Here is a 16,502-nt window from a genome sequence, read left to right on the forward strand (position 1 = left end):
ACTCCCACTGCTATTAGGTTACAGAGGTGGGGATGGGGGAGAGATTTAACACCAACTCAAGGGCGGGAGAGCCTTGGCCAGAGCTCTGGGGCCCTGCAGGACGCAACCCCCAGCCTGTTCCCTGTGCTTCGCCTCCTCCCCTGCTCACCTGCCGGCCTGAGGCCTCTTACCTCACTCTCTTCCTAAGGACAGCCCTCCATTGACTATTGGCTGAATAGGCCTGGGTATTCTCCTTAAAATTGAGAAGCATCAACGAAAAGGGGGGAATTGTAACAGAGTGGGGCAGCGCACAGCCCTTAGCCGGCAGCCACTGTTGGGTGCCATTACCACACAACACATGACCAGGCGATGGTTACCAGTTACCCCGAGACCACCAAGGCCGGAAGGTCACAGCGAGGTGAGCGGGCCCACTCCGCCATTCGTCAGCGCCACAGTGGGCCCCTCCTCCAAGCAGCAACTCTCAAAGAGGAAACAGCTTTTAAAACACATTTTTAGAAGTCTCTGTTTTTCTAAGAAGCAAGAAGCTTCTGGTTTCATAAAATGAATTCTGATGGTAAGTGTCCACACCACAGATTTGGCTAATAAGTGGTAAAGAGATAAGCAAAGAATGATTAATAGAAAATAAGAACCTGGGTGAAACAGCCCCAATGAGGACACGGGAAGAAGCACAGAAGGGATGCTGAGTCACTTAGTTCTAACTGAAGCCAGGTGTTACCGTGAGGGCAGAGGTGTTACCAGGGGGCAGAGAATATGCTTCTTTAAGGTTAAACAGAACCATTTAATACAGAGTCAATCTGATTTTTTTTTTTTTTTACTTATACTTCAATTTTCTGCCAAAGAAGATATTACTACCTAGGAAAGATTCAGACTTAGAAGCACTTAAAACCTTATCCTAACTGCAGGCGACCACATACCAGGAAAAGCTGGGCATGCCTTCCCCACATGAAGATGACCTCAAGAAGAATCTAAACCTTTCCCCTAGAAATAGATTTCAGTGGTTTTTCTACTGTCTTTATGGAGCTAACTTTAATCTCCTCTGAATTAACTTAAGTCAACACCTCGCATTGTTTTCGCTGGAGATGGAGAACAGTTGTCTCCGGTGTCAAATTGTAGCCCTGTAGATGTCTCAACAGTCAATGATTTAGGACACAGACTTAGCGACTTTCCCAGTAGCTCAGCTGTAAAGAAACAGCCTGTAAGTGGCAAAGAAATGGTAGATTTGATCCCTGAGTCAGAAAGATGCCCTGGAGAAGGAACAGCAAACTCACTCCAGTATTCTTGCCTGGAAAATACCAGGCACAGAGGGCTGGGGGGCTCCAGCCCATCGGGTCACAAAGAGTCAGACATTACTTAGAGACTAAACACACACATAGACTTCTTAAGGCTAACTCTACCTAGATTTCTTAATTTTATATGATACTGTGACTTTTATTATCAGATTCCTCTCAATATTGTCATCATAAATTGGGTTGCAGAGCCCAGAACCTGTGAATTCAGGGAAGCTAGTGTGAAATGACCTTTACCAGCTGTGTTCCTTTCTTTGCCTCTCCAAACCCACTGCTTTCTTAGCTAGCGAAAACCTGGGGTCGCCCAGTGATCACCTTAAACTTTGACCCATTCCTTTGACTTTTTTAGCTTTTTAAAGCTCTCTATGCATAGTTGTGCAATGGATATTGGGTGTTTCTTTGTGATTTTAAGGGCTTTTCAATAAAAGTCTTCCATTGATCTAGATAGAATGCCTGGGCCTCTTTCTGCTGTCAGAGTTTTCTCATCTGTGTGACCAACTTGGGTCATGCTCAGATTAGATGCCCAGCTTCCTGGCCTGGTCACCTTGCTAGTGTTTTTTGTTTTATTTTAAAGATTTATTTCTTTTTGGCTATGCTGGGTCTTCATTGCTGTGCATTGGCTTTCTCTAATTGTGGAGAGTAGGGCCTACTCTCTCGGAGAAGACAATGGCACCCCATTCCAGTACTCTTGCCTCGAAAATCCCATGGACGGAGGAGTCTGGTAGGCTGCAGTCCATGGGGTTGCTGAGAGTCGGACACGACTGACTTTCACTTTTCACTTTCGTGCATTGGAGAAGGAAATGGCAACCCACTCCAGTGTTCTTGCCTGGAGAATCCCAGGGACGGGGGCTGCCGTCTATGGGGTCGCACGGAGTCGGACACGACTGAAGCGACCTCGCGGCAGCAGCGGCAGGGCCTACTCTCCAGTTGCCGTGCGAGGGCTTCTCATTGAGGTGGTTTCTCTTGTTGTAGAGCACTGGCTTTAGGCACTCAAGTTTCAGGAGTTGTGGTGCGTGGGCTCAGTAGCTGTATCTCGTAGGCTCCAGAGCTCTAGGTTCAGTAGATGGGGCGCAGGGGTATGGTTGCCATGCAGCATGTGGGGTTTTTCTAGAAGCAGGGATCAAATCCATGTCTCCTACATTGGCAGGTGGCTTCTTAACCAATGGACCACCAGGAAAGCCCCTCATTTTACTAGTGCTAAAGCACCGGGGGATAAGGGTTATCAAAAGGCGACACTTGTTAGTCTATTGACCACTGACCCTCTTTGGATGTCTACAGACTTCACGTGGCCTGAGGCGCAAGGCCACACGCCTAAGCGGAGCAGACAGGCATAACCTCCAGCAGATCTTCAGCATCCTGGGATCGTCTTCCTCTCCAGGAGCCTGTCGTGCACACTCACACCACTGCCCCTTTACACAAGCTTCCCTCTGCCTGGGATGTTCTTTCTCTTGTTTCTCTGTTCCTCAGCCCCACCTCATGTGTGAGAGCACTGAGAAGCATTCCATTCTTTCTCTTGTTTCTCTACTCCTCAGGCCCACCTCATGTGTGAGAGCCCTGAGAAGCATTCCTTACCTCCCTGAACAGAAAGAAGTACTCCCTCCCCTTTGTTCCCAGATACCTCTTTTACAGCCCTGGTTAGAATTCTGCAATACTTCTGTAGGTCTCTCTGCATCACTATAAACTTACTTTTTGCACTCTCATACAACTAAATCTATGATTCTTTTTCACAAAGTACAAGAAATGAAAGAAGGAAGTAAACGTGTACAGGATTCCTCAAACAGAGGTAACTGGGGTGGCTCTCAGCACTGGGGTCAGACCATCCTTTCTTATTTATCTCCAGGTTAGGGTGGACAGAGATAGAGAAATCTGAGCAAAACAAGCTGACCGGTTCCCAGCCAAGAGTAAGACGTGTGGTGTACCTGATAGACCATTATATTAACAGTTTCTTCTTTTTTCTGTTCTGGAGGTCCTTGACTCTGTAGTAGATTTTGTACTGTTTCTTCCATCCTGAAAAATGAACAAACAAAAATAAATAGATAGATAGATAATAAATAATTTAAGAAATGTTTCCTATTAACATGGCTTTTATTCAGTAAGTAGAAATCACTCTTCAGCAAATGATTCCCTAAGCTTAAAGCCTAGAAATCTCTTTTCTCTCCTCTCTCCTTCACCCCCTGTATTAAGAGTCTGTCCTAAGTCCTCCACGATCATTTTGCGGAATGACCCGGGCTTCTCTCTCTTTCTGTTTACCATTCAGGTCTCTATCCTTGAACTCTCATGTCTGTGCTCATGCAAACATCTTCCAACATCCCTCTTCACTTTCAATTTGACACAATGTCACTCCAGTAATCTTTCTGAAATACTGTTTTGATTTTCTAAAAATAAGTTTTCAAAGTCAGCAAATCCTACATGAATGCATCTTCACCATTAATATACTGTTACATCTTTCCAAGATCTTTCTATGTCAGCACACAAAGATCTACTTTACTCTTTTCAACTACTTCCTAATATTTCATAATGTGAATGTACCATAAAATTTTTAAACATTCCTCTGCTGATGGAATTTAAATTGCTTCAAAATTTTTGCTATTTCAATTAATAAATATCTTCACAAATATATCTTAATGCACATTTATGAATATTTCTATGGGTCACATTATACCATATATTGTATGCCATAATCTTATTAAGTACCCACGTCAAAGTACTCCTTCCCAATACTTCCCCCCTCAAGCCCAAAAGAGAAGAGTAAAACACACACACTCATTTCCATTTCCAGACATTGTCTCAAGCTGCTACTACTTTCTGGAATGCCAACAGCCTTTCCTCTTCTCATGGGCCATCCATCTTTCAAAATCCACCTCAAGTTTTACTTCCTAAGAGATTTCTTATTAGTACCCTACTTCTGTGAATTCTTACAACTCTATAATTATTCTTTCATTTAAAAATCCTCAAAGATTTCATGTATGCATGCTTTATCCTCTGAAGTAAATTACAATATTTTGTATAGAACCATGTCATATATTCTTAATTTATCCTTCAATTCTGGGTAAAGTAAACACTCCGAAGACATTATTATGCGAATCTCTGGTTGATTCATTTTTTTAAAAAATATTAAATGCTTACTCTAACAAGCAATGAAAATGTATATTCAGACTGTATTCAAATGGCCTTGTCCTTGGGACTTATCTGTGAGGATTCATGGACCAGAATTCTGAGAGCAGGCTGCCCGAATGGAACGCACTGAACACAGTGCTCTTGTGCCCAGATCCTGAGTCGGTTCTCTTCAAGTCCCATCCTGAAGCATGTATTCTAGAGACTCAATATGATCCTAGCTCAGAAGAGTTGTAGGGAGAAGTAGACAAAGCCCTCTCTCTCACTCGAGCATCTATCTAGCAAGACAAATTAGGGGCCGTAGGGGTCTATGAATTCCTGGAAGTGGCAAGACCCTTACAGTAACCAAGGTAAGTGTAGTTCAGAAAGCCAGCTTCTCATATGGTACATCATTACTTAGCAGCAGAGAAAAGACACTGCAGATGAACTGGGCTAATGCAAACCTGTGTGATAATTGGGAAAATTCTGCCTTCTCAGGGAGTGGAACCATTATCCTTTCAGGATTTGGAGAAGATGACGGACACTGATTACGAGTGTGCAGAGAATGATTTTTTTGAACATTTACACAAGCCACCTCTTTGTGAATCCATCCAGGAAAACAAAATATGTTCCCAATAGTTTCACATATCTCATTTTATTAATGGTGATTAAGTAGTACTTTAAAATTGTCAAAGAACTCTCTCATCTATTAATCATCATAATGCACTTTTAGCCCAGTAGGTAGAGTCTGCCTGCAATGCAGGAGATGCAAGTTTGATCCCTGGGCTGGAAAGATCCCCTGAAGGAGGATATAGCAACCACTCCAGTATTCTTGCCTGGAGAATCTCATGGACAGGGAAGCCTTACAGGCTACAGTACACGGGATCACAAAGAGTCAGACACGAATGAGCATATGGCAGTGGCAATGCACTTTTTAAAATATCATTGTATCTCTGTGGTAGATGATAAAGCTGAGGCCCAGAAAGGTTAAGTGGCTTACTTACACAATCATGGTTAGTTGGATAGGGAGTTAGGATTAAACTATTTTCATGACTGTAAAAACAGCATCCTTTTTCCACTAGGCTTTATTTACATTCAAGGAAATGATTTTAAATGAACAGGAGTCTTAACTGCTAATTAGGAGTTATATTTGTGAACACTTATTAGCTGCTAAACCCAAGAAAGCAAAAATATTATTCCTGACCTGAGGAGAGGTTAGAAAGGCCTGGTAGAAAAGACAAAGTAAGTTCAGGAGAAAAGAACAGGTGTGAAGAAGCTACAAATTCTGAAATAATAAGTGATGAAAGCCAATTTTTTTAATACTTCCTAATTTCATTTTATAGAAACAGAAACAACCTCTTTAAGGTAGAAGATTTTCCATGATATTTGCTAAATCTATCATAAACAAGAAAAGTAGGGATTTCATTGGTGGCTCAGTGGCTAAGACTGAGTTCCCAAAGCAGGGAGCCTGAGTTTAATCCCTGGTATGGGAACTAGATCCCACATGCTGCAGCTGAAAGAAACTGCACGCTACAAGGAAGACTGAAAATCCTACATGATGCAAATAAGACACAGCATAGCAAAATAAATAAATACAAATATTTTAAATAGGAAAAAAGAGAAGGGTAATGATAATGTTAATAACTTGCCCAAGATCACTCAGCAGGGACTAGACTCTCATCTCCTAAATATTAATCTACTCTTTTCCTACCTTCGCAAAGAGACTGAAAGTCTTTCTCATGTCAATCCTTACTTTAATCATGTATATACAAATTTGGCTTAATTATGGCCCAGTAGGTAAAACTCAGTTAAAATAAAGTCTTGTCTCTGTCATCAATAAATTAGAATACAATTCTGTTTCAGTGCATATCTTGCTGCTATCTCTTCTGTGTAATTAAAAGTTCTATGCACGAGTTGCTGGATCAAAAAGAAAAACATTTATTCACCTTCTCCCCTTTCTTCTTGCTTCACAGTTTAAAAATTAAGAAAGAAAAAAGAGGGTGTGGACAGAGAATTGTTAAAATAGAATCCCAAGCAGCCTAGACCCAGAGTAACACTGTGAACACTTTTCTGGCACAAATTCATGATTAATTAAAACCAGTTATATATCCAAGCTACAGCTTGGAACAGAGTTGTAGGGACTCAGCTCAACTCTTGATAAAAAAAAAAAATTAAGTTGTCTCATCTTTTCACAACTTTTATGAATCTGGTGACAGAGAAATATTTTGAACTTTATAAGAATATACCATTATTTACTCCCTAATGACATTTTTAAAAAAGATTATCATTTAGTAAACTCCCTTATTTTAAAAATCAAAGACTGTGAAGCACCATCCATTGTAGTGTGATGTCCAGTGACACTTTATTTTGTTTTATTATTTTGATAGCTGGTGTATGAGTTTAGTCTACACACAGAACAACTACACCATCCGCTTCCCAAATGTGAACTAAAAATAATCCAATTCTTTTCTCCAGGTCAGGCATGGGCAGAGTTTTCTTGCTTGTAAGTTGCTGATTTGTTGAACGTATCATTAAACACTAACCTTAATTAATATCTTCTAGTTCTGATTTTTTCCCCACTTTTGCCTAACCTGAGTCGGACACAACTGAGCAACTGAACTGAACTGTCTAACCTGAGATTAAATCCTTTCATCATCTGAGTATGGGTCAAGTAACTATCATAACTAAAAACTGCCTAGGCTAAAATTATACTTGGTGAGATGCAATAAATTTTAATATTTATTAAGTGAACTATTTTTTAAAAGTTAAGCCCTATACACATCAGACAAATAAACTAAATTCATATGCAAACAGTATATTTTAGATAACATAGATAAAAATGTAAGAACTGTATTTAATTAAAAACAGATTCCATGTTTTATGATATATATCACTTAATTACCACCACCATTATAGTACTTTCTCTAGCAGAAGAAACAAAGGTTTTGCTTAAAAGGGGCACAAACTTAAAGTTAGAAAAAAAGGACATTAAAAAAGAATTCACGAGAATAACGATTCAAAACCACCTAAGAGCTGGATCAGTGAGAATTTGAAATAAAATCTCCCTGTGCCCAGGGACCCACCTTTGTCACAGAATCCCTTTTAAAGAGCACATGACTAGGGAATTGTCAGTGGATCTGCACCCATGTCTTACAGAGACAGTTTCCCTGCACAACAAAAGAAGATTCTTCTGGAAGTAAATGTTCAAAGATAATAGTTTCCTGAATCTCTTCAAGGCAGGAAACAACCTAATAATGTCACAATTAGAGAATATGATTTGAGCCCTAAAGGACTTCATTCATTCAATAATGAAAGGATTATTAGAAAACAGGATCCAAGGGCACTCTGGGAGCAATTTATTCTAACAGCAGGTAAAGGAAAGTGAACTCGTCCACGCTTCTTTCTTCCTCCCCAAATCCTGCCCTTTTTTTTGCCTAATGACACTCTGGGAACTGATCAGACCATTAGACTGAAGTGTTCTTTTGTGACTCTTGTGATCAAATATTCAGTTTAGTATGTCACTTTTGACAGAAATGGAACAAAATGAACACAAAAACAAGAAGTCACTCTCCCCAAATCAAATTAGTAACTCATAAGGCTCTTTGAACCAAAAGCTGATCATGCTTTTTGTTTTTAAGAAATATACTTTAACTTGTGTATTTGCTGATGAGTCACATAAAATAATAATGAAATCACTAATGCAATTTTTCAATAGTCCCTCATATTTTCTTATGTGAGAGGCTTCAAGATCATAACCCACCCACATCTGCTAAAATGCATGCCATATTCTCTTCATCTACACTGTGCAGTTTGTCGAGAGCTGCTGCTGTGACTTGCAAATTGCTTCTCCTTGTGTTTTACTGTATTTGACTCCCAATCCTCTCATTTTGAGAAACTGTATCAGTTTAAGCAAGGAGACCTCCATGACTGAATTTCATTTTAAGACAAGAAGAAAGGGACTGTGGTTCAAACAGGAAGAAGGCTGAAGGACCTGGGGCAGGGCAGCATCTCTCCTTCTCCTGGAGCCTCCTCCTTATGAAATCATGCCACATGACCCCATTTGGAGACCAGCAACCATCCTGCAAGGTCAAAGACCATAAGGGGACAAGCATCCTTCTCACATCTGCTAGAGAAAAGAAAAATGCTTACAAGAAAGTCTTTCATTGGATGCCTATTAGCAGGGTTAAAAATTTTAAGCATACTACCACTGGGGTATTTAGACAAAATACAATTCATTTATTTTGTATATAACCAAACGTCTTTTTCATGAGCCCCCACATGCTGACTAGCATTAACTTTTGTCTCAAATCTTACTTTAAACCCCAGACCTAGTCTAACATGATGGATTCTTAAAAAATTTTTTAAATCCATTGAGAAGCAAGTGTCCATCAACAAGAGAATATATAAACAACTGTGTGATAGGCATATCTCAATTAGATAGTTTCTGGGTTCAGTTATAGACCACTGCAATAAAGTAAATATCACAATAAAAAAGTCTCACAAATGGTTTCCTATTGCATATAAAAGTTATGTTTATTCTACACTGTAGCCTATTAAATGTACAGTAGCACTCTATCTACAAAACCAGTACACCTTAATTAAAAATACTTTATTACTAACAAAAAAAGCTATCAGCTGATCATGCAGGATTGACACAAAGCTTCAAAATGCAGAATTTGGGAAGTATTATACAAAAGACTGAGGCACAATACAACAAAGTATGCCTGTATATTTCCTACATTGGAAGACTACTCAGCAATCAAAGGGAATAAGCTGATACATGCAGTGTGGAAGACTCTCAAAAACATTAGGGTGAGGGAAAGAAGGCACACACAAAAGACTAAATACTACATGACTTCATTTATATGTAACTTTAGTACAGGGAAAATTAATTTATGATGTAAAACTTAACAATAGTGATTGTCAAGAGAGGGTGGGGGGAGGGGGCAAGGACTGACTGGTAAGGAACACAAGGAACTTCCTGGGATGATGCTAATGTTCTCTCTCTCTCTAGGGGTTTCGATGGATTGCACAAATAGAAGCATTCGTTGGAATTCATCCAATGCTACGTTTAAGATTTGCGTATATCATTGTACATAAATTTTACCCTGAAACAAAAAAGTACAGAATAAACAAATATGGAACTCTAATTAGCAATATACATGCCCATATCTACATAATTTGGGCCAAAATATATCAATGCCTGGAATATACTATGAAATGCTTTAATGATTAGATGATGGATGGAGAGAGAGATGGGTAAATGGCTAGATATGTACTAGAGGAAGTACAGTAAAAGTGAATGGTAGAATCTAGCTGGTGGGTTTATAGTGTTTGCTATAAAATACATTCAAGTTTTTCTGTAATTAAATTTTTTCATAATAAATTATTCACAAAGTTTTGTTTTTAAAGGTAGACCATTTATCACTTGGATGGAAATATAAAAGAGAAGCAACTGCTTTTCTTCCACAAATGGTTGCTAGGTGTATGCAGGTCTGGCTGTGTGGATCTCAATCTTTACAGAGAAAGGAGATTGGGGTGTGGTGTCACCTTACACCTGGAGAGAAGTCACTTGTCTTCAGATTTGTTGCTGGTCCTTCTGCTTCTATGTGTGAAGGTCCTGAAGCTATTCCCAGTCTGTCTGTTCTGTTTGATTAGAGCCTGGAGGTCTCTATGGCACTCTGACCTTCACGTAGCTTCTGCCTGCGACACTATTCTGAATCTTGGCCACTTTCAAAAGTGAATGTTCTGACCTGGTGGTTTGTCTCCAGAACTGCTGCAGAAGTGCCCTTGATCTGCTGCAGTAGGCCCAGTGGGTCTCCAGGCAGCCTTGAAACCACACAGAATCTGAAGAAAGCCTGGAAAGGTAAGGCCCAGGATCTCCTTTGTACCTGAGCCTAGTGGACCACTGTCCTTTCTTCACACTCTGAGCTCCTCTCCATCATAACCTCATAGCATCTTATTAATGAGCTCTGAGTTCCTTAAGTTCAGCGACTGTCTTATTTATCTCTGACAACTAAGCATAGCTAGTATTGCTGAGTCACTGTTCAATAAGTTTTTTTAAGTGAGTGAACAAATGAATCTAAGAGTTTTTTCCCTCATTTGTTCCCTGGCTCCTTAAGACTGTCATTGCCCTGCAGACCTATATGTAGATCCAACTGGTCAGAGAGAAGTCATAACAAGTGAGAGGTACCAGCAAGACTAAAGGGGCTGTGACTCATGGGGCTAAGATGCAGGGCTCCTGGTCATTGGTAAAACAAACCGAACATCTCCCGGAAATAACTCCCTGCTCTTTCTGTCATATTTAACATGCAGTCCACAGTTCACATGCTTCATCTGCAACTAATTAGCTTAGATAGTTAGGATATTATCCTAATGAGGCCAGGGTTCACGATTCAGTCCCTAGCCTGGACACCCTTTACCACCTGGCCGACGAATCTCTGCTAAGAAAGACCAGTGTCCCGCTGCTAAAGGAGAAAGGATCGGAGAATTATATTAATGAAGAACATATTTTGAATGGTCTCCCAAATTGTTTGCAAATCATTTGCTTTTAAATTTCTTTTTCCCATTCTACTTCCATTGCTTTCCTCAACAACCCACCCTACCTCTCCGTTTTAATTGCAGTGAAAAGCTTTCCTCAATTTCAGGAGTGAGAGGAAGAGCTGACTAATTTTCAGTTTCAAGATGAAACTGTTCATGTGGAAACTTTGCTGGTTTAGAACTGGGTTCTGCCCAAGTGCACCAACTTGTTTCCTTACCAAATAAGCTTCCTCACTTAGAAGCTAGCACATCTAAGCATGTAAGCAGGGACAATCCCCAGGTCGGCTGTGACTCTGATGTTTTCAACCCAATCTTTCCTTATCCTGGTTTTAATAGTTAGGAAGACTAAATCTATGTCAACAGTAACTAGAGACAGCACAGAAACTGAAATTTACTCTGGCTAAATGTGGGAGAGAGAGGATTTCTTTCTTCTTTCTTTCCTAGATGATATATATTTTTAATTCAGCACAAATTTTGCCAGAATAATACTGTTGCCCAGAAACCACAGTGCTCTTAATTCACTCATGGGGATTCAGGACCATTTATAAACAGATCGAAAGGTGCTAGTCTAATTTGAATTACTGCATCATATTCACTCCAGGGCCATCTGTATGTGAGCAGAAAGCAACATAAATTTCCTCATGGGCAGGCTTATCTTGATCCTGCACGGGGAGCTCACTGTGTGGAGAGAGGCAGATTTTAAGAAGGCAAGGAAGCAGGGATATGCATTCAGGGGAAAACCTTCATTTCTCACATTGAGTTGAAGGGAATCCCCTGAATGTTAACAAGCAAATCTCAAGTGTCTTTGCACAACAGAGGCAGAACACAAAACTGCATTTATGGATTCATGTGCTTGTAGAGTTTACACTAATCCAGAGATAAAGAATCCTGTGTGTACTGGTGAATGCCAGAAAGATGTGTATCTCACTAGTTTTCACTGTCCTGAAGGCAGGGTTGGTGATGTTTCCCAGGAATCCACAAGAGGTCTACAAAGTGGGTTACTTCTCTCAGTGGAGTCTGGTTTTTAACTAATGCAGTAATTATTAATATGATTAGCTTCATTAATACAAAATAATTAACAGTTAATACAGTCCCCCAGGTCCAATCTCAAAAGCTTGTCTCTTTTTTTTTAAAAACTTTTTATTTTGTATTGAGGTATAGCTGATTAACAACGGTGTGAAAGTTTCAAGTGGACAGCAAAGGGACTCAGGGACACACACACGTGAATCTATACTCCCCAAAACTCTCCTCCCATCCAGGCTGCCACATAACATTGAGTGGAGTTTCCCATACTATACAATAGGACCTTGTTGATTATCCATTTTAAGTATAGCTATGTGTACATGTTCATTCCAAACTCCTTAACTATCCCTTCCCCCATCCTTGCCTCCCCAGTAATCATAAATCCATTCTCTAAGTCTATGAGTCTCTTTCAGTTTATAAGTAAGTTTTGTCTCTTTAACTTCTAAATCTACCCTTATGATGTGTCCTAATAGAATTCCTCAAAATAGTGAATTTCCACAAATACATCCAGATTTACTTGGTTTTTCTAAGATTTTGTTTTCTTGAGTAGTCTGAAGAATGAATATTCTTTGAGTTTGACACTGCCCAAAAAGAACTTTGAATTAACAAGACAACTACTTTTAATATAAATGGATTATTTAGCACTAGTGGTACAGAACCTACTGGGCCAATGCAGGAGATTTAAGAGACACAAGTTCGATCCCTGGGTTGGGAAGATCCCCTGAAGGAGGGCAAAGGAATCCAGTCCAGTATTCCAGCCTGGAGAACACCATGGACAGAGGAACCTGGCAGGCCACAGTCCATAGGGTTGCAAAGAGTCGGACACAACTGAAATGACTTAGCGCAGCACTGCAACACTATTATTTAGGGTACAGATCTTTATAGCTCAGTAGCCAAAAATTAGGGAAACTTTGAAGATAATAGACATTTCTATTTGTAATTGGTCCTCACTGTTTATTTTTATTGGCTGCTGATAATAGGAATAAAAATAGTTTAATGTGTCATGAGGATACATATTAAATATTAAGTACAGGCTATTCTCTTTTAGAATATTAACTAGTTGGAGCATCATTTTCCCCATTTCTTAAAATGAGAATTTTATCATTTTACCTTGGTCAAGAAAACATAAAATGTGGACTGAGTCATCAAGATTTCTTTCTTGATTTGCACCATGCTTTTGAAAGCCTAAATCTAGTAATGTAAGGATGTCAGGTACTCAAAATGAGGCCCACCATATGTTTATAATTTTTTCCACAGTTGTGACTAGCTCCTCACAAGATGGTTAAGGCCCCCAAGAATTCATCACACACTCTGTTTTATCATGCTTCAAAACCTACTTGGGATTTGACCCAGAAAAAAATGAAGAATTGAAAGACATGATTAGACTTGCTTCTCATTGGGAAATTAATCATGAATTTGGTTCTCACTTTCCACATCTTAAAGACTCTTTTTCAGGGGCCCTTGAAAAAGAGAGTTAATGTTAAAGAGTCAAACCAACTCTACACTGGATCTGAATAATGTCCAAGGCAGCACAGTAAGTCAGTATTTGTTGTTGTCATTGGGAATATTAGAGAAGGGCAGAAAAATCTAATTGACCATATTTGGGATCCAGTTATACTGTTAAGTTTTGGGGCAAGAAAGTGCAATAGTAGCAAAGAAATGTTTTAAGAATCCATAAAATTGGTTTCTGGAGTCTCCTGGATGCCATAGGGCATTCTTCAATGGGCCTGCTCTTTAATTCATATGCTTCTTATGACATTTGATTCATAATATTTTAGGGTGGCTTCTCTTAATCAAGAAGACAGTACTGCAAACCACAGCACAGCCAGAAAATTGATGCTATCAGATCCTCTCCCAGCCTCAACTCCTGTGGCCATCGTATAGTAAGTAAATGTATGAGAGTCCTATACTTCCTAAAATGACTTAACTGGGTCTGTGGAAACATTTCTACCAGCTGTGCAACTTTGGACAAATCATTTACATTTCTAGAACCTTAGTTTCCTTCTCTATGAAATGGATATATCACGTCAGTCCTACTTACCACAGAAAGATGTTGTGAGGATGTAACAAGACAAAATGTGAAATGTTATATAAGTTTGTACTTGTTTCTCTTATGTCTTTAACTAACTTTCCAGAAGTAAAGGCTCTGTGACTTGTAGATCTTCTGGACGTAATCTGAGAAAGACAGAAAATAGTCTCTTTGGGAATATAAACCAATCAAGTCAACACTTGATGGAGGTACCTACTATCTTTTCCTTTTCTCAGAAAGTATAGAAAAGCTACTGCACCTCTCTCTAATTTCCAGCAACAACTGGTCTGAAGAATAACCTACCTTCTAAGTCTGGAAAGGACAGGTTACATTGGCGTTACAAAGAACCCCAACATCCCAGTGGCTTAAAAATGACTGAATTGTATGTTGACACACAGTCTGGGTACCATGGCAGTCAACTGTCTTCCAGGAGTAGGGAGTTTCTATGTCCTGGTTTCCAAGGACAGTCCAGTTTATGTCTATCATCCTGGCAAAATTATTAATAGCATCCTTTTCACTCCAATATTTTCTGGTTGGATGATAAAATATTATGATCTTCCTGTAAATGGAATAACTCAAATATCCAAGCTGTCTTAGCCTCTCAACATGAGGCCTTCAGTGCTACTGGGAAAAGGGACACTGGTGAACACGGTAGGAATTTTTACTATCTCATTCCAGAAATCACTTCAATTTAAAAGCCTTTGGCCAGAACTAATCACAGGGCCTGACTAAATGCTAGGGTAGCTGATAAATTTTGTCTTCTGAGCACCCAGCAAGGAGAAGAGAACCAGATACTGGTGCTAATAACAAGTCTTCCATATCTGCATTGTCAGAATTGAAAACTTACACAGAACTACTTCTCAATGAGAGTCTGCTATGCTTGTCTGACTGTACAGAGTCATCTCCAGGTGGCTGACGGCCAAAACTCAAGACAGGAAAACGGGTGTTAGTCGTGTTGGTCTTTTCCATTGGGTATTACTGTTCTCCCTTTGGGGATTGAGCTGTCACTATTGAGACTCTTCTCTCCTTTCCCAACTAGATATCCATTGTCACCCTTCTTTCGCCCACACTAAATTGATCACCGCCCTATACAATTAGTCCCTCTGAGCTTCCTGAATTGTCTACAAATGTGTTCCTTCTAATGGGAAATTTTCAAATCAACACCTTCAGAGTCTGTTTTGCTTTGAAGAACACAGTATAAGCTTTCAGCATAACAGTGGATATACATATGTTTCTGATGCAGCCTATTTTATAGCAACTGCCTATAAACATGGAAAAGTAGCCTGTGCTTCCACAGAACTGTTGTGACCATCCAAGTCACATCAGAGAGGAAAATGAAAGAGGTGGTTTGTCAGTGGTGTTCGCAGAGGGAAGTATTTAATGTTCCACTTATTTTTTAACCAATGGTCCTTGTTTATTTTTTTTCCATTTATTTTTATTAGTTGGAGGCTAATTACTTTACAATATTGTAGTGGTTTTTGCCATACATTGACATGAATCAGCCATGGATTTACATGTGTTCCCCATCCTGAACCCCCCTCCCACCTCCCTCCCCATCCCATCCCTCTGGGTCTTCCCAGTGCACCAGCCCTGAGCACTTGTCTCATGCATCCAGCCTGGGCTGGTGGTCTGTTTCACCCTTGATAGTATACTTGTTTCAATGCTGTTCTCTCTGAACATCCCACCCTTGCCTTCTCCCACAGAGTCCAAAAGTCTGTTCTGTTGGTCCTTGTTTAAAATGTCATCAGAACTCAAGATATGGCAATAACTGGCATGCTTGATCCTTAGAAGTTTTGAAGTGTAGAAACGTGTCAAGATTTAACAGGTAAAAGTGAAAACTAGGGAAAAAGAAGTCAATTTAAAACCTGCTTCTGTGGTAGATTAAAAACAAAAAAGGAAACATCAGGGTAATATAGCTTACTCTGCAATGTCATGAAAGTATATTTTGTCAATCATCATAATCATCTGGTATTTGGAGAGAGATGTTCCTGCCAATTACCACAAGAAAAAGGAGATTCCTTCCTTTCCCTCCTTGCCTATCCAAATATCATGCATCCATCAAGCTCCAGCCTAAGTCCCATCTCCTATTTCCCTGATAGCTCTGGTCCACTGGAGTCTCTCTTTCATCCAGTGAAAAGTGCTTTCTCAAGAACAACTGCAGGAAATCACCAAGGTGGGGTGGGGGTGAATCTCATTAAAATTCAGACTCAGGTGCACCAGAGAGTTAATGATCCAGAATCTCTGAGAATGAATCTGTATCTTTTATAAAAGATACAGAGATTCTTTTTTTTAATTTTTAAAAAAATTTTTTATTTATTTATTTTTCATTTATCTTTATTAGTTGGAGGCTAATTACTTTACAATATTGTAGTGGTTTTTGTCATACATTGACATGAATCAGCCATGGATTTACATGTGTTCCCCATCCTGATCCCCCCCTCCCACCTCCCTCCCCATCCCATCCCCCTGGGTCTTCCCAGTGCACCAGCCCTGAGCACTTGTCTCATGCATCCAACCTGGGCTGGTGATCT

The 16,502-nt window shown here is 39.8% G+C and overlaps 1 protein-coding gene across 10 annotated transcripts in view; it reads right to left on the minus strand.

The window, feature by feature from the left end:
- NCKAP5 (NCK associated protein 5) overlaps positions 1-16,502 on the minus strand; it is a 1,111,865-nt gene that overhangs the window by 351,270 nt on the left and 744,093 nt on the right. For all 10 annotated transcript variants that reach the window (XR_006273101.1, XM_043487514.1, XM_043487515.1 and 7 more), the window contains one exon: positions 3,206-3,293. Coding sequence is in view for 9 of the 10 variants with exons in the window: in XM_043487514.1 (XP_043343449.1) it covers positions 3,206-3,293 (88 nt within the window). In the remaining variant the exon portion in view is untranslated. The remainder of the gene's footprint in view (positions 1-3,205; positions 3,294-16,502) is intronic.

The sequence above is a fragment of the Cervus canadensis genome, chromosome 15, assembly GCF_019320065.1.
Source record: "Cervus canadensis isolate Bull #8, Minnesota chromosome 15, ASM1932006v1, whole genome shotgun sequence".
In the NCBI taxonomy this organism is placed as follows: Eukaryota; Metazoa; Chordata; class Mammalia; order Artiodactyla; family Cervidae; genus Cervus; species Cervus canadensis.